This window comes from Malus domestica, chromosome 11 (assembly GCF_042453785.1).
Source record: "Malus domestica chromosome 11, GDT2T_hap1".
Taxonomy (NCBI): Eukaryota; Viridiplantae; Streptophyta; class Magnoliopsida; order Rosales; family Rosaceae; genus Malus; species Malus domestica.
The window spans coordinates 15,674,381-15,695,937 of record NC_091671.1 but is presented as its reverse complement, the minus strand read 5'-3'; the positions used below and the strand labels follow the sequence as shown (position 1 = coordinate 15,695,937).

At 39.3% G+C, this 21,557-nt stretch overlaps 3 protein-coding genes across 4 annotated transcripts in view; all 3 read left to right on the top strand.

Moving 5' to 3' along the window:
- LOC139189291 (uncharacterized) overlaps positions 1 to 3,565 on the top strand; it is a 60,945-nt gene extending 57,380 nt beyond the window's left edge. For both annotated transcript variants that reach the window (XM_070807947.1, XM_070807948.1), the window contains 2 exons: positions 2,436 to 2,502; positions 3,331 to 3,565. In XM_070807947.1, coding sequence (XP_070664048.1) covers positions 2,436 to 2,502; positions 3,331 to 3,337 — 74 coding nt within the window. In that variant the 3' untranslated portion in view covers positions 3,338 to 3,565. The remainder of the gene's footprint in view (positions 1 to 2,435; positions 2,503 to 3,330) is intronic.
- LOC139189292 (uncharacterized) lies at positions 3,284 to 10,879 on the top strand. Its single transcript, XM_070807949.1, has 4 exons — positions 3,284 to 3,399; positions 3,721 to 5,159; positions 9,750 to 9,816; positions 10,645 to 10,879. Exons 2-4 carry the CDS (start codon positions 3,725 to 3,727, stop codon positions 10,649 to 10,651), a joined length of 1,509 nt encoding a protein of 502 aa, XP_070664050.1. The 5' UTR covers positions 3,284 to 3,399; positions 3,721 to 3,724; the 3' UTR covers positions 10,652 to 10,879.
- A 2,205-nt stretch (positions 10,880 to 13,084) lies between these two features.
- On the top strand, positions 13,085 to 20,455 carry LOC114819561 (proteinaceous RNase P 2-like). Its single transcript, XM_029088678.2, has 6 exons — positions 13,085 to 14,072; positions 14,888 to 14,989; positions 15,104 to 15,279; positions 15,496 to 15,616; positions 16,625 to 16,693; positions 19,719 to 20,455. Exons 1-6 carry the CDS (start codon positions 13,155 to 13,157, stop codon positions 20,001 to 20,003), a joined length of 1,671 nt encoding a protein of 556 aa, XP_028944511.1. The 5' UTR covers positions 13,085 to 13,154; the 3' UTR covers positions 20,004 to 20,455.
- Positions 20,456 to 21,557: the final 1,102 nt, after the last annotated feature.

The window sequence follows — 21,557 nt, the reverse complement described above, 5'->3', positions numbered from 1 at the left end:
TATGCACCCAGGAGGAACTAAAATGTATCATACCATTCGACCATTCTACTATTGGCCGGGTATGAAGAGAGAGATTGCGGAGTATGTGAGTAGGTGTATTGTCTGCCAGCAGGTTAAGGCTGAAAGAAAGAAGCCGTTTGGGAGATTGCAACCACTTCCCGTTCCCCAGTGGAAATGGGAGAATATAACGATGGATTTTGTGTATAAGTTGCCACGTACACAAAATGGTTTTGATGGCATTTGGGTGGTTGTAGATCGACTTACCAAATCAGCACATTTTATTCCAGTAAGGGAGAAGTACTCTTTAAATAAGTTGGCTCAGTTATTCATATCGAAGGTTGTAAAGTATCATGGTGTCCCAGTGAATATTATTTCTGATCGAGATCCAAGATTTACTTCTAAGTTTTGGATAGCTTTTCAAGAAGCTTTGGGTACTAGATTGCTTTACAGTACAGCTTATCATCCACAGACAGATGGTCAGTCAGAGAGAACTATTCAGACACTCGAGGATATGTTGAGATCCTCTGTGATGCAATTTGGTGATTCTTGGCATGATCGTTTGGATTTGATGGAGTTTGCCTATAATAATAGTTTTCATTCGAGTATTGGAATGTCTCCATTTGAAGCACTTTATGGTAAAGCTTGCCGTACGCCATTATGTTGGTCAGAGGTTGGTGAAAGAATACTTGAAGGGCCAGAGATTGTGGATGAGACTACTCAGAATATTCAGGTAATTAAATCTAACCTGAAAGTGGCCCAGGATAGACAAAAGAGCCTAGCGGATCGACATACCACGGACAGAATGTATAATGTGGGCGACTATGTTTTTCTGAAATTATCGCCTTGGAGAGGTGTAGTTCGCTTTGGAAAGAAAGGAAAGCTAAGTCCCAGGTACATTGGACCTTATGAGATCACTGAGAGGATTGGTGAAGTTGCTTACAGGTTGGAGCTACCTCCAGAGTTGTCTAAGGTACATAATGTGTTCCATGTCTCGATGCTTCGGCATTATGTGTCAGATCCTTCACATGTGATTCCTCCTCAACCATTGGAAATTAATCCGGACTTGACGTACGATGAGGAACCAGTGACTATACTGGATTGGAAAGATAAGACCTTGAGGAATAAGACCGTGAGCTTGGTGAAAGTATTGTGGAGAAACCATTCAGCTGAAGAAGCTACTTGGGAGACAGAAGATCGGATGAGAGATATGTATCCGAGGTTATTCTATGACTTTTGATGTTCTGGTTAGTGATTGGAATTTCGGGGACGAAATTCTATAAGGAGGGGAGATTGTCACAGCCCGTCCCAGAGTTACTAAATACCGAGGACGTGAAATTACTAAAACGCCCTTAAACGGGATTAAGGTGCGTAAATTTGGTATTTGTTTTACACTAAGATCCTAAACTAGGGTTAGAATTATATTAGTATGTGTTAATTTAATTTGTGTTTGGACTTAGGGTGGGGTCCTACCCCCTAAATCCCTCCCCAAAACCCGTGGGATGTCTCTCTCTCATCTCCCTTCACTCTCTCTCTCTTTCTTCATTTCAGTATCACTCTCTCTCTCTTACTCTCGAACTCTCTCAAGCTCTCGGACAAACACCAAGAACAATCACAATCCTACACCAACGTCCGATCTAAGATCACCACGACACTCCTTAGGACCTCACGAGCACGGGAATACCAGTTTTAGGTAAGTTCTATTTCGAGAACCCTAGTTTTAAAACACCCCGTGTAATGGCACTGTTCACGAACTTAATTTTGGTTGTGTTTTAGGTTAAACAAAGATCACCACGAGTCTTAGGAAGTTCCAAGGAGGCTCGGAGTGCCTCGTTTGAACAAAATGGACGTCGGGATCGTCGGGTTCGAGTTTGGCCGAAATTGAAGAATTTTGAAAGGTTTGATCTTGTTGTTTTTAGGCCTTAAAACCCTTCCAACGTGTTAGTACATGTTAAATGCTTCATTTTGGTATAAAATGCGAAGAAATTGGTTGAAAAACGAAGGAGAATAGTGGATTTGAAAATTTTCCAGAAACCGGCGAACAGTCGCCGGCGACCGGCGACTCGCCGGAGAAGACAGGGAATATTCCGTCAAAACTGACGGAATATGCCAACGCCGTTACCGTTACCGTTGGATATTTAACGGAAAATGCTAGGATTTAACGGAATATTCCCTAACGCCGTTCACTGTGCCGTCAGTGTGCCTGGCACGTGGCTGCGCGTGGGCCGCGCGTAGGTCCGTGCCACGTCAGGCGCGTGGGGGCGCGTGAGGACTCCAAAAATTATTTTAAAAATATGGGGATGATCCTGAGGTTGTGTAGGTCACTGTGGTATATTCATATACCCAATTTGAGCATCGTATGAAGAATTTATTACCTAGTTTGGTTTAGGTGCGTTAATTGTGCGTTAAATGATTGTTTTAAGTTATTTCACTTCTAGGTGGAACTTATAACGAGGACGAGCACATCCAGGGGCGTCAAGGGGGTTACGACCCGGCGACATACCAGTGAGTGGGCATTGCTTTCTATATATATATACCTATATACTCGATTTCCCCAGAAATCAAATTTAAATGAAAAATATATTGAAATGAAATGAAATATGATGTGATTGCCATGCATAGAATGTTATGGATATTATGAACTGTCGTATGATGCATATATGTATGATGGTGCTGTGGACGCACAGGTAAGTATTTAATTACTGTTATGTTGAGGATGATGATATATTGAGCTCATATCCTGCACCATGGTTTAGTGCTTATAGTATTCACCGCATCGCACGCTCGCCTTGGATCCAAGTAGATGCTGGTCGTACAGTCCACGCGGAGTGGGTACGACGGGCCAGTCGTAGAGTGTTAGTGAGATTATGACTGGTGGGTGACCTTAGGTTATTGTATACAGATGATTGATGAGAGAAGCACTAGAGCGAATATTACCATGAGTCGTTCAGACTACATTAGGTGGTTCCGACTTATGTGCAGAAGGCCGGACAGGTCACGCGGAGTGACTCCGGCAGAGAGTGAGATTGATAGATGTTGAGCTCTAGGTTCAATCGTTCAGGGCTATTAGAGGGCCTCCGATTGATTATTTCTTTTACCTGATTATATTATGTTAATGCATTCATACTACACTGTTGAAATTGGCATGGTACATTCTTTATTGAATCTGTTATAAGTTTGATGATTGAGACAGTTGAGATATATATGCTATATACTATTTTTCTGGGAAAGTATACAGGTTTTCCAAAAAGGGGTTATAAATGTGGATTTATGAAATGTTTTGGAAAAGCTTTATTTTCGCCCACTCACGTTTTCTGTTTTTCGCCCCTCCAGGTTCTAGTTGATAGTTGAGGCGTTGGTGGCCTACGAGACTGCTTCGGCGTTCTGACAGACTAAATAAATGTAGGATTCACCCGAGGGTGTTGTAAATTAGTTATGTTCCTACTTGACTGCACCTAGATGCTTATGCTCTGTTTATGTGTGTTTAGTACACTCTTATGCACATAGAATGCTCGGTTGTAAATAACTGCAATTAGTGGTTTTCGTTGACTCGTATTTTATTATTAAATCGTTTCCGCTTGCGTTATGGTTACGTCACACTCACGTGACGGCCAGCACGTCCTAGTCTTCGGGTTAGGGTGTGTCAGTTTGGTATCAGAGCATAGGTTGCAGTCCTGTATAACTAATGAGTTCTTCTATTGATTTTGTTATGTTTTCTGTCAGAATTATGCCGCCTCGTAGAGATCCTCGCCGTGCTGCTGAGCCTAATTTCCCCGATATAACTCAGTTAGGGGCAGCAATGGCTCAAGCTTTTCAGGCTAATATCCGTCCTCCTCAGAGAACGCCCGTAGAGACGATGTATAATCTGAAACTGGAAACTTTTGAGGGAAATGAAGGTTATGAAGGGGCAGAAAAGTGGTTGGATCGAATTGAGCAGACCTTTCAAGTGATGCAAAGTCAGGGAAACCTGCCAGCTAATAGATGGGTGGAGACCACCACCTGGTTTTTGGGCCGTGAGCCAGCTGCGTGGTGGATAAATCAGTCGAGGCACATGGCACCTGAAAGGGCAGCCGAATGGGAGGTATTTAAGGAAAATTTTATGAAGAGATTTGTTCCTCCGGAATATATAGATCGCAAGAAACAGGAATTCACCAGTCTGAAGCAGAGGAATATGTCTGCACATGAGTACTACAGAAAGTTTACTGATTTATCCCGTTATGATTCTGATTTAGCGGGTAATCAAGCAGAAATGCTTCGTCGTTTCAAGCTAGGATCTAAGAAGAAGTACAGAACGTTTGCCAATGCACTTCCCTGTGCCGATTATCATGAGTATTTTGAGATTCTGGTCAGGATGGAAGACTCTGATAATCTTCCGGACAGTGAGGATGAAGAGGATAAGGGTAATGGTCAGAAGAAAAATGAGAAAGGTAAAGGTGTTTCCATTCCAGGACCTCGTCAGACGCAGAATTTCAAGAAAAGTGGAATGAGTTCGAGTTCTTCCAGTGGTGGATTTAGTGCCACAGGTCCGAGGAGAGGAGGTGGTAGGTTTGGTAATGGACCTAGATTTTCTGGTCAGAGAGGCTTTGGTGGTACTGGTAGTTCGGGTCCTCCGTTATGTCGCCGTTGTAATTTCCGACATCATGGGGAATGTAGGAGAAGCAGTGGTGCATGCTTTACATGTGGTCAGACAGGACATAGAGCTATGTATTGTCCCCAGAATCAGCAGAGGCCCCAGCAGCCTGTTATGCCAACATCAGCACCGACTCAACAGAACTTTAATTCAGGCAGTTATGGCCAGGGTGGTCGTGGTGGTGCTTATCACTATCAGGGTGATGCTGCTCCTTATGCTCCGGGACAGTATCACTATTCCCAGGATCCTTATTTTCAGAGTGGATATTCTCAGGATCAGGGAGGTTATACTTCATATCCGTCTATGCCAGCTAGCGGATCTCAGTGGTATCAGGGGGGCCAGCCCCAACAGAGCGGAGTTGCTGCTAGTAGTACAGGGTCGTTTAGGCCGCCTGCCCAGACAGGTCAAGGACGTACTCATCAGGGACGAGGTAACCAGAGTGGCAGAGGTCGTGGAGGACGACAGCCAGCTCAGGGACGTGTTAACCACATATCGCTACAAGATGCTCAGAACCATCCAGACTTGATTATGGGTACGTTGAATGTTCTTGGTCATTTTGCTAAAGTCTTGATTGATTGTGGTGCTACACACTCTGTGATTTCTCATACATTTGCTCAAATAACGCAACCTCATCCTTCACCTCTAGGGTTTGATTTAGAGTTTGCTATGCCTAGAGGGGATAAATGTTATGTTGATAGTTTTTACTCTGGGTGTCCAGTGATGGTAGATAATGTCATTATGCCTGCTAATCTTATCCCATTAGACATCGTGGATTTTGATGTGATTTTAGGGGCGGATTGGTTGCATTATAATCGCGCCCATATAGATTGTTACGGGAAATCAGTTACTTTTCTTCGTCCTGGACTACCTGAGGTTACTTTTGTGGGTGAAAGAAGTGGGGTGAGGCATGGTGTTATTTCCGCCATAAGGGCGAAGAAATTGTTATCCAAGGGTTGTCAGGGATACTTGGCACATGTGGTTTTGAATGATGTTGATTCCGGTAGTGTGGAGGAAGTCGGAGTAGTCAGACACTATCCTGATGTATTTCCAGATGATTTACCTGGGTTGCCTCCAGATAGAGATGTGGAATTTTCGATTGATTTGCTTCCAGGTACGAACCCTATCTCTTTGGCTCCTTATAGAATGGCACCAGCGGAATTAAGAGAGTTGAAAATTCAATTGCAAGAGTTAATTGATAAAGGTTTCATTCAGCCTAGTTCTTCACCTTGGGGAGCTCCAGTGTTGTTTGTAAGAAAGAAAGATGGAACTTTGAGATTGTGCATTGATTACAGGCAATTGAATCGGGTGACGATTAAAAACCGTTATCCCTTGCCTCGTATAGATGATTTGTTTGATCAGCTCAAAGGTGCCTGTGTGTTTTCTAAGATCGATTTGAGGTCTGGGTATTATCAATTAAAGATTAAAGATGAGGATGTTCATAAAACAGCTTTCAGGACTCGTTATGGGCATTATGAGTTTTTGGTGATGCCATTTGGATTAACGAACGCTCCTGCAGCTTTCATGAGATTGATGAATGAAGTATTCCAGGAATATCTTGACAAGTTTGTTATTGTTTTTATTGATGACATCCTGGTATATTCTAAGTCGAAATCAGACCATATTCGACATCTTAACTTGGTGTTAAGGAAATTGAGGGAACACCGATTATATGCCAAATTTAGTAAATGTGAATTTTGGCTGGATCAAGTGGCATTTTTGGGACATGTGGTATCAGCTCAGGGAATTCAAGTGGATCCTCAAAAGATAGCAGCAGTGGAAAATTGGGAACAACCTCGAACGGTCACTGAGGTGCGGAGTTTTCTTGGTTTGGCAGGTTATTATAGACGGTTTGTTCAAGACTTTTCTATGATTGCTTTGCCATTAACGAAGTTAACCAGGAAGGATGTTAAGTTTGAGTGGGATGAAAGTTGTGAGCAAAGTTTCCAGCAGTTGAAGTATTGCCTTACTCATGCACCTGTGTTAGTACTTCCTGATGATAATGGTAACTTCGAGATCTATAGTGATGCTTCTTTGAATGGTTTGGGTTGTGTTTTGATGCAGCATAGTAGAGTGATTGCCTATGCTTCTAGGCAGTTGAAGACTCATGAAAGAAACTATCCGACTCACGATCTTGAGTTGGCAGCTATTGTGTTTGCTTTGAAGATTTGGAGACACTATCTCTATGGCGAGAAATGTAAGATCTTTACCGATCATAAAAGCCTTCAGTACCTTTTCACTCAGCATGATCTTAATCTTCGTCAGAGAAGATGGTTGGAATTGTTAAGTGATTATGATTGCACGATTGAGTACCATCCGGGTCGTGCAAATGTGGTAGCTGATGCTCTGAGTAGGAAGCCTCAAGGGCGACTTAATGCTTTGTATACCAGTCGTGTTCCTCTTCTGGCAGAGTTGAGATCTACTGGAGTAGAATTAGAATGGGAAGAGCAAAGTGAAGCTTTTCTTGCCAATTTTCAAGTCAAGCCAATTTTAATTGATCGGGTGCTTGCAGCTCAATCGTTGGATGAAGAAATTCAAGAATTGATCAATTTAAGAAATGAAGGGAAGAAGAAAGATCTCAAGATCCGAGGATCAGATGGTATGCTTATGCAAGAGAACAGGATGTATGTGCCTAATAATGAGGAACTGAAGAAAGAAATCTTGGATGAAGCACATTGTTCGGCTTATGCTATGCACCCAGGAGGAACTAAAATGTATCATACCATTCGACCATTCTACTATTGGCCGGGTATGAAGAGAGAGATTGCGGAGTATGTGAGTAGGTGTATTGTCTGCCAGCAGGTTAAGGCTGAAAGAAAGAAGCCGTTTGGGAGATTGCAACCACTTCCCGTTCCCCAGTGGAAATGGGAGAATATAACGATGGATTTTGTGTATAAGTTGCCACGTACACAAAATGGTTTTGATGGCATTTGGGTGGTTGTAGATCGACTTACCAAATCAGCACATTTTATTCCAGTAAGGGAGAAGTACTCTTTAAATAAGTTGGCTCAGTTATTCATATCGAAGGTTGTAAAGTATCATGGTGTCCCAGTGAATATTATTTCTGATCGAGATCCAAGATTTACTTCTAAGTTTTGGATAGCTTTTCAAGAAGCTTTGGGTACTAGATTGCTTTACAGTACAGCTTATCATCCACAGACAGATGGTCAGTCAGAGAGAACTATTCAGACACTCGAGGATATGTTGAGATCCTCTGTGATGCAATTTGGTGATTCTTGGCATGATCGTTTGGATTTGATGGAGTTTGCCTATAATAATAGTTTTCATTCGAGTATTGGAATGTCTCCATTTGAAGCACTTTATGGTAAAGCTTGCCGTACGCCATTATGTTGGTCAGAGGTTGGTGAAAGAATACTTGAAGGGCCAGAGATTGTGGATGAGACTACTCAGAATATTCAGGTAATTAAATCTAACCTGAAAGTGGCCCAGGATAGACAAAAGAGCCTAGCGGATCGACATACCACGGACAGAATGTATAATGTGGGCGACTATGTTTTTCTGAAATTATCGCCTTGGAGAGGTGTAGTTCGCTTTGGAAAGAAAGGAAAGCTAAGTCCCAGGTACATTGGACCTTATGAGATCACTGAGAGGATTGGTGAAGTTGCTTACAGGTTGGAGCTACCTCCAGAGTTGTCTAAGGTACATAATGTGTTCCATGTCTCGATGCTTCGGCATTATGTGTCAGATCCTTCACATGTGATTCCTCCTCAACCATTGGAAATTAATCCGGACTTGACGTACGATGAGGAACCAGTGACTATACTGGATTGGAAAGATAAGACCTTGAGGAATAAGACCGTGAGCTTGGTGAAAGTATTGTGGAGAAACCATTCAGCTGAAGAAGCTACTTGGGAGACAGAAGATCGGATGAGAGATATGTATCCGAGGTTATTCTATGACTTTTGATGTTCTGGTTAGTGATTGGAATTTCGGGGACGAAATTCTATAAGGAGGGGAGATTGTCACAGCCCGTCCCAGAGTTACTAAATACCGAGGACGTGAAATTACTAAAACGCCCTTAAACGGGATTAAGGTGCGTAAATTTGGTATTTGTTTTACACTAAGATCCTAAACTAGGGTTAGAATTATATTAGTATGTGTTAATTTAATTTGTGTTTGGACTTAGGGTGGGGTCCTACCCCCTAAATCCCTCCCCAAAACCCGTGGGATGTCTCTCTCTCATCTCCCTTCACTCTCTCTCTCTTTCTTCATTTCAGTATCACTCTCTCTCTCTTACTCTCGAACTCTCTCAAGCTCTCGGACAAACACCAAGAACAATCACAATCCTACACCAACGTCCGATCTAAGATCACCACGACACTCCTTAGGACCTCACGAGCACGGGAATACCAGTTTTAGGTAAGTTCTATTTCGAGAACCCTAGTTTTAAAACACCCCGTGTAATGGCACTGTTCACGAACTTAATTTTGGTTGTGTTTTAGGTTAAACAAAGATCACCACGAGTCTTAGGAAGTTCCAAGGAGGCTCGGAGTGCCTCGTTTGAACAAAATGGACGTCGGGATCGTCGGGTTCGAGTTTGGCCGAAATTGAAGAATTTTGAAAGGTTTGATCTTGTTGTTTTTAGGCCTTAAAACCCTTCCAACGTGTTAGTACATGTTAAATGCTTCATTTTGGTATAAAATGCGAAGAAATTGGTTGAAAAACGAAGGAGAATAGTGGATTTGAAAATTTTCCAGAAACCGGCGAACAGTCGCCGGCGACCGGCGACTCGCCGGAGAAGACAGGGAATATTCCGTCAAAACTGACGGAATATGCCAACGCCGTTACCGTTACCGTTGGATATTTAACGGAAAATGCTAGGATTTAACGGAATATTCCCTAACGCCGTTCACTGTGCCGTCAGTGTGCCTGGCACGTGGCTGCGCGTGGGCCGCGCGTAGGTCCGTGCCACGTCAGGCGCGTGGGGGCGCGTGAGGACTCCAAAAATTATTTTAAAAATATGGGGATGATCCTGAGGTTGTGTAGGTCACTGTGGTATATTCATATACCCAATTTGAGCATCGTATGAAGAATTTATTACCTAGTTTGGTTTAGGTGCGTTAATTGTGCGTTAAATGATTGTTTTAAGTTATTTCACTTCTAGGTGGAACTTATAACGAGGACGAGCACATCCAGGGGCGTCAAGGGGGTTACGACCCGGCGACATACCAGTGAGTGGGCATTGCTTTCTATATATATATACCTATATACTCGATTTCCCCAGAAATCAAATTTAAATGAAAAATATATTGAAATGAAATGAAATATGATGTGATTGCCATGCATAGAATGTTATGGATATTATGAACTGTCGTATGATGCATATATGTATGATGGTGCTGTGGACGCACAGGTAAGTATTTAATTACTGTTATGTTGAGGATGATGATATATTGAGCTCATATCCTGCACCATGGTTTAGTGCTTATAGTATTCACCGCATCGCACGCTCGCCTTGGATCCAAGTAGATGCTGGTCGTACAGTCCACGCGGAGTGGGTACGACGGGCCAGTCGTAGAGTGTTAGTGAGATTATGACTGGTGGGTGACCTTAGGTTATTGTATACAGATGATTGATGAGAGAAGCACTAGAGCGAATATTACCATGAGTCGTTCAGACTACATTAGGTGGTTCCGACTTATGTGCAGAAGGCCGGACAGGTCACGCGGAGTGACTCCGGCAGAGAGTGAGATTGATAGATGTTGAGCTCTAGGTTCAATCGTTCAGGGCTATTAGAGGGCCTCCGATTGATTATTTCTTTTACCTGATTATATTATGTTAATGCATTCATACTACACTGTTGAAATTGGCATGGTACATTCTTTATTGAATCTGTTATAAGTTTGATGATTGAGACAGTTGAGATATATATGCTATATACTATTTTTCTGGGAAAGTATACAGGTTTTCCAAAAAGGGGTTATAAATGTGGATTTATGAAATGTTTTGGAAAAGCTTTATTTTCGCCCACTCACGTTTTCTGTTTTTCGCCCCTCCAGGTTCTAGTTGATAGTTGAGGCGTTGGTGGCCTACGAGACTGCTTCGGCGTTCTGACAGACTAAATAAATGTAGGATTCACCCGAGGGTGTTGTAAATTAGTTATGTTCCTACTTGACTGCACCTAGATGCTTATGCTCTGTTTATGTGTGTTTAGTACACTCTTATGCACATAGAATGCTCGGTTGTAAATAACTGCAATTAGTGGTTTTCGTTGACTCGTATTTTATTATTAAATCGTTTCCGCTTGCGTTATGGTTACGTCACACTCACGTGACGGCCAGCACGTCCTAGTCTTCGGGTTAGGGTGTGTCATCTACCCTATTGCATAATTACCATCAAATACAAGATGAAATTAACAATAAAATTAAATTTTATTAATAAACCCACTCAATAATCAAACTCTACAATCACATCAAAACTTACTATCACGCTATATTTATCATACATTCATTCTAGCTAAACCCTTAAAACGCTCTCATAGAGAAAAATATGCTCTTCTTGACCAATGGATGATGATTTTGAAGTTTTGAATCCTCCAACTAAAGTATGAATTGATTTATGCCCAAAAACTAAATCTAAGTTTTGAATCCTCCAACTAAAGTATGAATTGATTTATGCAAGTTTCTTTTCATTTGATTTCAAATTTTTTAGGATTTAGAAACAAAATTAACACATTTTCTATTACACTTGCCCAAAAACTAAATCTAAGTTTAAGTCCGTAACAATAAATGTTCAATTTATAGCCTACACTAGAGACGTAATTTTCTTGGCTTATATTATCCAAAGCCTTCTACTTGTTTCTGTGAAAGCAGTTAATCTTCTGGGCAAGTAAGATGAGAAAATTGACTAAAACATTGACACACAACAAGCTATTTTTATGATTTCTAAACTGCATGTTGTCTATTTTATATAACTTAACCATTGAATATAATTTATACCTAACTCTAATTAATTAAGCTTGAACTTGACAAATGTAGGAGCAAGGATCAAACATTAGCACCGAGATGACACAATTATTTAAACTCAACTTAATTTTATATCAGAGTGACGAGTACTGCACCATTTCCAGTACCCACTTGGTCCTTGCCTTTGTATATTAGAGTGGCAAATATGCAGCAAAGATTACGTATGAGACAAATAGGTAAGAGATATTACTCTCTTTACACCTTGAACGAGTTCTAGAATATTGATTTCAGGTTTTTATTTTCTAAATGGGTGTAAAGATAAATTTAGATATTAAAGTGGGTTTATGAGAGTAATTTAGGAAGTAAATTTGGGTTTAAAGTGATATTAATAGTTTGATTAAAAGTAATATGAGTTTAGAGAGTAAGTTGGGTGTAGAAAGAGGTTACATGGGTTCAAATAAAATTTCCCTATCATTAATATTTGTTTAGATATTGTTAATATGGCATTCAAATTGCTTGGAAGTGAGAGGTCTTAAGTTCGAATCTCGTGGATGACGAATTCGATACCAAATTAAGCTGCCCATTGTGTGGCTTAACCGAATCCTCCTTCTCCTTAGTGTAAAAATATTGATGCACTAAAAAAAAAAAAAACATAAATATGAACGGCTCTACCTTTTTTTTTTCTTTCCATTTCGTTCTATTTTTCAACAAGAAAAATGCACCAATTTCCAGTGGAATTTGGATACAAAAATTCTAGATCACTGAACTTTTGGGCTTTGGAGTAGTGAGTTAGTGTAATTTTGTGGGTTTGTGATTAAGGAGAAGATGGCGGAAGACAATGCGGACTACATTATCTAGCGATGTCCACCGCCATCACTAGCCATCTCCGCTCCTGTCTCATACTTTGTCTGTCTGTCTGTCTCTCTCTCTCTCGAATTAGACGACCTGTGTTAAAAGTTCTCACATAACCCCCCTTAAAAAACTCAATTATTGTAGAATTATCGCGCATAATCCCTATATATAAAGCTGACACCCTAATTTGGTGATTACCTCTAAAATGCCCCTCTTTACATTTCATCCTTGAAGAAAACAATTTAATTAAAAGATGCAAAATGGTAAAATAGTATGTTTGAATTAAAATTCAAACTAGTAGTAGAACAAACCCACGTAGAAGCAGTTGCTACAAACTTAGTTTGATTTTTTTTCAAATTATTTTAATTAAACACAATTTTAAATCAATTTATATTTCAAATAAAGAAAAATACAAAAAAGCAAGTTATAATTGAGCATTTAAAAGCAAGCTCTTACCATTTAGTACTATATTATAGGATATTCTTTTTCACTTGTAAGTGAGAGGTTTTAGGTTGGATTTTCGTCAAAAGAAAATTTGGACTACATTATTATTAGGAAATTATGAGGTTAAGGCCACCGCCTATCGGTTATGGTAGATAATATCATTTGTTAAAAAAAAAAAAAAAAAAAAAGCAAGCTTCTTCACATAAGTCCAACGTTCTTATTTGCTCTTTCTATGCCCAGCCCATACTTAAATAACATTCCGAACCATAAACCGCCGGTTTTTGTCTTCCCCAAAACCCTACTCCTCCATGCCCATGCCCATGGGGACCCCGAAGAAGATCAGGAAGAAGCAAACTCCAGAAACCCAATTCCACTCCTCCCTCACTCTCTGCTCCAAGCACAAAGACCTCCCCGCCGCTATCTCCCTCTACGAATCCGCCCTTTCTCAGAACACTCGCTTCAACCACCACCACTTCAACACCCTCCTCTACCTCTGCTCAAACTCCGTCTCCGACTCCTCTCTCAAGCAGTTGGCTTCCGAAAATGGCTTCCGCATGTTCGATCACATGTTGTCCATCGGGATACTTCCGAATGAGGCCACCATCACCGCCGTGGCCAGGCTCGCTGCGGCCAAGGGCGACGGGGATTACGCGTTTGGGCTGGTGAAGGGTATGGAGAAGTATAACATATTTCCGAAGTTGCGGAGTTATGACCCAGCATTGTTTTGCTTTTGCGAGAAATCGGAGGCGGAGAAGGCGTATGAGGTGGAGGAGCATATGGGTATGGTGGGGGTGAGCCTGGAGGAGCCGGAGATTGCGGCGTTATTGAAGGTGAGCGCGGAGACAGGAAATGGGGAGAGGGTTTATGGGTACTTGCATAAGCTGAGGAATGTCGGGAGGTGTGTTAATGAATCAACGGTGAAGAACATTGAGGATTGGTTTTGTGGCGGCGCGGCTTGTGAGGTGGGTGAGGCGAATTGGGATTCGAGTCGGGTTAAAGAGTTGGTTTTGGGGAATGGAGGAGGGTGGCACGGGCAGGGGTGGATTGGGAAGGGCGGTTGGGATGTTAGGAGAACCACTGTGGATTTGAGCAGCAGTCAATGTAGCTCTTGTGGTGAGCGTTTGGTTTGTGTTGACATTGATTGCGGGGCGACCGAGAGGTTTGCGCAGTCGGTTGCTGCTTTGGCAATGGAAAGGGAGGTTAAGTTGAATTTCAGTGAGTTCCAGGTGAGCCAAAATCTTTCTATTTGTTTAATTTTCAATGTCTCATTTAGAACTTTAATAATTGTGTATGCAGATGTTTAATTGTTGGTGGTGCTGTTTGTAATGAGGTCATAGATTCCATGGATTCAAATTTGAGGAATTGAGAGCAGAGTTTAAAATTCATTAGACATTGATGAAAATGTTATTGTTTGATGCCGGTTTCCCACATTATTTGTATAAGGGCTTTCTTGATTCGGCTTTTGTGGGTTGAGATTTTAATGATAGAACTTGCAGGAACTGAGATGCTTTACAGTTTGAGTCTGTTAGGTTGACTCCTTATTAGAGGTAGAGTCATAGATTTAATACACCTGTAAATATATACAATGATCATGCAAGGCATTTATGTCTTTTTGATGAGTACAATCATAAATTAAAGAGCTTTATCTTTTCATATATTCCCGTCATATTGGGGTTAAGTTGTGTAAAGCATGAGTTCATTTACTTCGTTACTGGATTATGAAGATGCTTGAATAACAATACGAGCTTTGAAATGCATTTGCTTAACTTTTGATTGCATATCTAACTATTAGAAGGAATGAACAATCAAAACCTCTGATTCCATGGATATGCTGCTGCATAATCTTTGGGGTGGCGATCTTTCATTTTTGGTTGTCTTGGTTTAATCTGTCCATGTCTGTTTTGTCTTGGAATGACAGAAACCAAAAATTTATGAGTCGAATTAGAGTTGTTGAGCCATGTACTTTATGTGTTCAATTTTCCGGGGCAAAATTACTTTGTGAACATATTTAATTCATATTCCCTCAAATAATTTAATGAAGGATTGGCTGGACAAGCATGCTGAGTATGAAGCTATAGTGGATGGAGCTAATATTGGGCTTTACCAGCAGAATTTCGCAGATGGTGGATTCAGTCTTACTCAGGTTGTACATCTCAAAATGATGGTTTCTCTCCTTTTGCTTATGTCTCCTGTTGTTTCGTAGCCCCCTTAGGCACATGTAATCATGACACTATGTTTATGTTCTATAATAGAGCAGCTCGACGTTGTTGTAAAAGAATTGTACAATAGGAGTGGAGGGAAATGGCCACTTGTTGTCATGCATAATAGACGTTTCCGGGGACTTGTGGAAAATCCTTGCCACAGAAAATTGGTCGAGGAGTGGATGGGTAAAGGCATTCTTTATGCCACACCGAGTGGTTCCAATGATGATTGGTATAAGCCTGCAATCCACTACTCACTGAATGTTATTACCAGTTTCCTGCATTTATGTTGAAGAAATATATTGTTTCCTCATACAGTGCAATCTTCTGCAGTGCTCACTCAAAAAAAAAAAAGAAAAAAAAAAAAAAAAATTTATGTGGCCACATTCTCTTCTATAGTGGTTGTGTTCATCATTTTAAACATCACGACTTTTATGCTATGGATCAGGTATTGGCTCTATGCTGCTGTGAAACTCAAATGCTTGCTTGTTACGAACGATGAAATGCGAGATCACATTTTTGAACTCCTAGGAAGCAGCTTCTTTCTCAAGTGGAAAGAGAGACACCAAGTACGTGTACTAGGACAACCTCAACTTCTTTCTAAATGTTATTGCATATGCTCTCAAACTTTATTGGCTTTTCATGTTTTATCTCATTCTCTTGCACAATCTCATCTACAAATCATTAGATATTTTCTATTTAGTTACTTATTTAGAACAGGTATGGAAGAATCCTTATAGTTTGGCATGATATCAAACTATGTGTATTGTAATGCCTGTTGTTTTTGGCCTTATCGATACCGTGTAAAGGTACTGCCAAAGTCATCTGACACGATTCATTGAACGAGTCATAATTGGGATCAGGATCACTAATACTCGATAGGAACATAGAATGATACGATTCGATTGCTATTCCTATCTGTGCACAATCATCTGTTTCTCACTGCTTTTATATCTATATTTTCCAAGCACATTTGAGACAGGTTCTTCTAATTTATAGGTGAGCTACAGTTATTAGTAGTTATATTCTTGCATGTATGCTGAGATGTTTCTTCCTTTCCGTTTCCTTCTCTAGCCAGTGTAGCTGCCACACGCTTTGATTTGCATAAATCAAAGACAAACACAAAGTCAAGAGTTTTCTGCTCCCCAAATTTTACATTACCATCAGCCTCTAACGATTTACAAGCAAAATCACTGTCATTACATTGCATTTGTTGTTTCTTGATGTAACATAGAGAAAAGCGTATTAAACTTTATGTAGAAAAGCGCATAAAGTCAAACGTAATCAATCCAACTGATGTTTCTGCATATTTGGTTTTGGAAACTGATATTCACATACCCATTTTTACCTCCCACACACCCTTGTTCTTCAAATCATTCGATCTGACGGCCGAAAATTGAGTTGGGTGTATGAGAAGTAAAAATGGGTGTGTGGATACCACTACCCTTTGTTTTTTGCTATGTTAGATGGTTTGTCAAATCTAGTTGATTGGTTTTTGGTTTGCTTAAAATGTAAAACTGATCTATTCACTCATTGAATCTTTAATGCCAAAAGTTCTCTTGCATCTTGTGTTTCAGGTTCGATACACTTTTGTCAAAGGCAATGTGAAACTTAAGATGCCGCCCCCATATTCTTCAGTCATCCAGGTACCGTTTTGAATTTCCCATTTTGGTTACTTCCGATAGGCTGTCCTTACTGTGACTATCTTGGTTTCTTTGTCTATCTGATTTATCTGGTATAGTACACTTCTTAATTGTTTATGCTAATAGGCTATTTTTTATTGAATGGCTTTATTTGAAGCTCTTAATTTGTAAAATGTTCTTTTGGTTACTGAAAATACAATGGTAACCTTCATTAGTTTTATTTTGTTCCAAATCTTATATTTTGTCAAACACAAATAATTGAGAAAAAAAAAAAAAGGATGCAGGGCACCTTTGCTGGTTTCTAGAGAAGTTGCAGAAACCCAGAGGTGGTGATGTTGGTCCTTGTGCAACAGTGAGTAAACTATAGAATTGGTCCCTGAAATCTCACTATGGTCCCTGAACTAAAAATCTGTTTATTTTAGTCCCTAATTTTGTTTAAGGTAGAGCATTGGTCCTTTGGTTAAAGTTTCTGTCAAAATATAATATTTTTTATTATAGAAATTCTGAAAAGTGAAAACGAAAATTAACCAAGTTTTACCCACAACCACCCCAGGTCCCCAGATACCTTTAGGGAGAGACAGAGAGAGGTCGCATGAATTTGGTGGGAGGGAAGGGGAGAGAGGGTTTTTTTTTTTTTTTTTTTTTTTAATTTTTTTTTTGGGGGGGGGGTGGTTTAAGATAGAGGTCTGTGTATGATTTTATTTTGAAGCTTTTTAAATATTTTTAAAATTTTCTAATACCATTTTTCTAATAAAACTAATTTTTTATTTCAAGTCTTGGTGCCACATAAGTACCAGAACTGAAAATCTAACAGAGCTAGGATGGAAGGAGCAATTCTCCACATTTTGTCAAATTCAAGTACGAAAATTAACGGACTTCTAATTCAAGGATGAAAACTAACGAATTTTTAATCAAGGACAAAATCTAAACTCTAATGAAAGTTCAGGGACCAATTCTGTAGTTTACTCTTATTATTTATTTCAATTTTGTTCAAAGGTTTTGATGGGGAAATTGCACTATAAAGTTTTAAAAAGGGATTTTTTTTTTTACTTTTTTAATTTTATTTTTTGAAATTTCTTTTGAACTTGCACCTTTTTCATTTTGTCATATGAACTATAATTTTAAGCGATTTGTCATATAAATTGTTCGAAAGAATCAATTTGTCATCTCACACTAACAAAGTTAAGTCTTCCATCCAAAATAAGTCACGTGCCTTGCTTTAGGGTTATTTTGAACTTTTGACCTCATTTTCATAAGGTTTTTTTTTTATTTATTTTTTATTTTTTTAAATTTTATACAAGGATATATTTACACTAGGAGGTGAAGGAATAAATTGGTTTCGATCATTTGACCTTCATTTCACAAGTTCTCTACTTTTCTTTGGTACGAACCCAAAAATTTTGCCTAGTAAAAAAAATGTCATGTTCGTTTCAGAAACTTATGGTGAACTCCTAAAAATGTACATTAGGCTCACTAACATGGAGTTTAACTAAGCTTTAAGAATTCAACGTTGTCCATTCTGTTCTTAAAAAAAGCGAGATGAAATGTCCGAAATAATCTTGAAGGGTTGTGGTGAGTTAGAAAGTTCGAAATAACCTTGAAACCAAGTCTTGCACAAAACTTCTTTTGGATGTAAAGCTTAATGGAGTTAGGGTGAGATGACCAATTAATGATTTTGGAAAGTTGATATGACAAATCTCTTAAAATTTTAGTTTATATGACAAATTAAAAAAAGGCGTATAAGTTCATATGACGTTTTAAAATTTTCCCTTTCAGAAAATTGCTTTGTTGGAAATTTGGGGTCCAAATAGGACTGCCATACTTGTTCAGATAGGAAATTAATGGAAAATAAACTGAGGATTATGGAAATAAATGAGTAATGAAATACACCAGATTTTATTGATTGTAAATTTAAGATAAATCAATCAGGATAAAAACACTTGTACGGGCAAAACCTAAAATCTAAAGTATGCCGTACAATTTTGAGTGATTCCTTCAGCTACTGCTTTTCTTGCATACATAAAGATGCTCACCTTGCATTAAATATGTGGCTTCTAATTTTCACATTTCTAGGTTTATAGTCTCTCTCATGCTGATGCAATGACCATCTCTTATGCTCAAGCTTGAGGGCAATAGTTTTTTTTTGTGTGTAAAAGTTAGTCGTAATCTATTCAACAGCAGTTGGATAGTAGGGATATAGCTTTCAGCATGTTAATGAATTGGCACCTTGGTTTAAACAGAATTAAGTTGGGTTTCAAAAAACTAGCTTTAAGACTAACCCCTAGGCAGTTTTTGGGGTGGGGCTATGAAGAAAACGCTTCTGCCAAGTGGTAGTGAGCTATAGACTAGCCTAAACGCCTAGGCTATCGCCTCAGCCGCCTAGGCGACCTGGGCGTTCGAATTTTTTGTTTAAAAACAACCCAAACCCAAAACGACGTTGTTTTGGGCAGGGTTTTTATAAAAATCATGCTAGTTTTATGTTTCTAACTTAGATTCTATTAGGTTATTATGAATGTATTATGTGAATTGGAGAAATAATAATTATTGTTAAATATTTGATTGCTTGGCATGCTTGCTTAATTGTTTTACAAAGTATTGTACTACACACACGTGCGCGCGCACATATATATACACAGATATTAAGTATTCTAATAATTTTAGGTACCATGAGGCGATACGCCTTGAGGCTATCGCCTAGGCAATGCTATCCATTAAATGCCTTGGCTTCGTCTTCGCCTTTTAAACCATTGTTGAACTTTGCTATAGATAGATTACGACCCATAAGTTGCCCCTCAATTGTCACCTTAATCAGTAAACTCGGTTTTGATTTGCCATTTTATTCTGGGCCACTTTGAGTGCTTAACATTTGGTTTAAATGGTCTCAAATTAAATCTCAGTTGCGCTATAAAATGATGATAATCTCCATGAGTGGATGATTGCCTTAAATGTTTGAAGAAAGAGCATGGCTGATTGGTGCATAATTCTTAGTCTGTGTTGGTGATTAGCTGACCCCTTAAATGTGTTTTAGGAATCCGAAAATGGATCATGGCATGTGCCCATAGCAGATGAAAGCTGTCAGGAGCCTGCAAGAACCTGGCTCTGTATTACACGGCCAAGTGTATCGAAAGCTTGTGGTGAAGTCTCACAGAATTTGGCATCTTCTCAGAACGGTGTTATTTGCCAACACCATGAGTTACTAAGATCATGCACATCGGAGCCTGTTGCCAGTCACCGTGATAAAACCACATTTGTGACAGGTAAAAGAAAAGAGAGGTCACCATCTCCTTCCCGTATAAATATTTCTCCTGCCTAGGTACTGTTTGCAGGATGCCTTCATTTGCCGGCTTTCTGTGGAGATGATAACTTCTGTAAATGGTTGTGGCTGAGTAATGCGCTAGGACAATCAAGATGGAATGCTGTAAGGCAAAACGACCTGCATCTGAGGTTTTGAGCCCAGTTTCCCTTCTATGAGTAGTATCTTTGAGGTTGTACTGTGTCTCAAACATGCTGCAATTTCCATCTCCCTACAAAGATTTGTTGATGTCGGCTTATTATTAAAAGTCGACTTTAGCAGTGAAAGGAAAGACGAACTGAAGCTGGCCGGTGGTGAAGCTTGAATATCGAGTAAGGATTATTTTTGTTCAAGTTTAACGTGTATTTAGTCCTTTTTATTGTACGGTTTTTGTGTGTTGAGTGGTAATTGTGTAGGTTAATTAATCTCTCCTCTAATGTCACTTCTATATATTATATGCTCTTCTTTGGCAATTTCTTATTCACTTCCAATATTATATGCTTTTTGTTTAAGGTTGTCATAATTTCAGTTTAACTGAAATCTGTTGGATAATTGTTGGGTGACAACGATTTCGGATTTAGTGTTTTTTGCCGAGTTAAGTTCCACAAGGTGATTTTGTTGTCCCAAAAAAAAAAAAGAAAAAGAAAAAGTTCCACAAGGTGATTTAGAAAATTGGATCATTGTGTGATGTGAAAGATGAGGGCGAGAAATGAGAAAGTTATACAAGAGGGTCAAAACGACGAAGTTGCTAGCATTCATAAATTATGTACTCTCCTTCAATCCAGTTGATGAAATGGGACATAACAGAGTGTACAAGTAAAGTGTGATTTTGTGTACCGGGGATAGCTAAAAATAAGGCTTTATTTACAATTGGAAGTGAGCTATGTGATTTCTTTTAGGTTTTTACTCTTATTTATAAATTATGTAGCTTTAACTCTTTTATTTATTTAATCTTTCGGCTAAAAAAGAGTGAGCTTAAAAAGTCATAAGGAGGGTGCATAAATCACTATCCAATTATATCCGGTAAGGAGAGGGACTTTCATAGAATAAGTTTACCGCTATATAGTGTTTCAATTTAATAATGCATTGATGATGTATAATTATCGTGTTAAAACTTGTTTCATGTATGTTGTTATCTTTTTATACAATAGTACTGGTAGGCATGCGTTATGGCCGTCATATATAAATGGGGGAGTTAGTAGTTGGAAGTCACCATTTTTTCTCCATTTACTTTGTCTGAAAACCCACCATTGCCCGTGGTCTGCAGATTGCAAGGCCGAAGGTATGCGCGTTAGATACCGTTACCATGTGTTATCCCTACTTTGGTTGTTGACAAGCGAACCGACCAATCAAACAAAAAAGGTTGATATTTTATTTTTCGCAGAGGGATTTCAAAGCAAGTGATATGAGAGACTTGTAACTAAAAAGAACAATTTATTTACACTTTTTAGTCAAAATGGTTCTCGAGATTTACATACTCGTTTAGAAAACAATAGAAGTGGTCCTTGAGATTGTCTTTTGTCAATCGTTTTGGTCCTTTTGTGGAAAATCTTTGTTAAATTGAAGAAACCACCA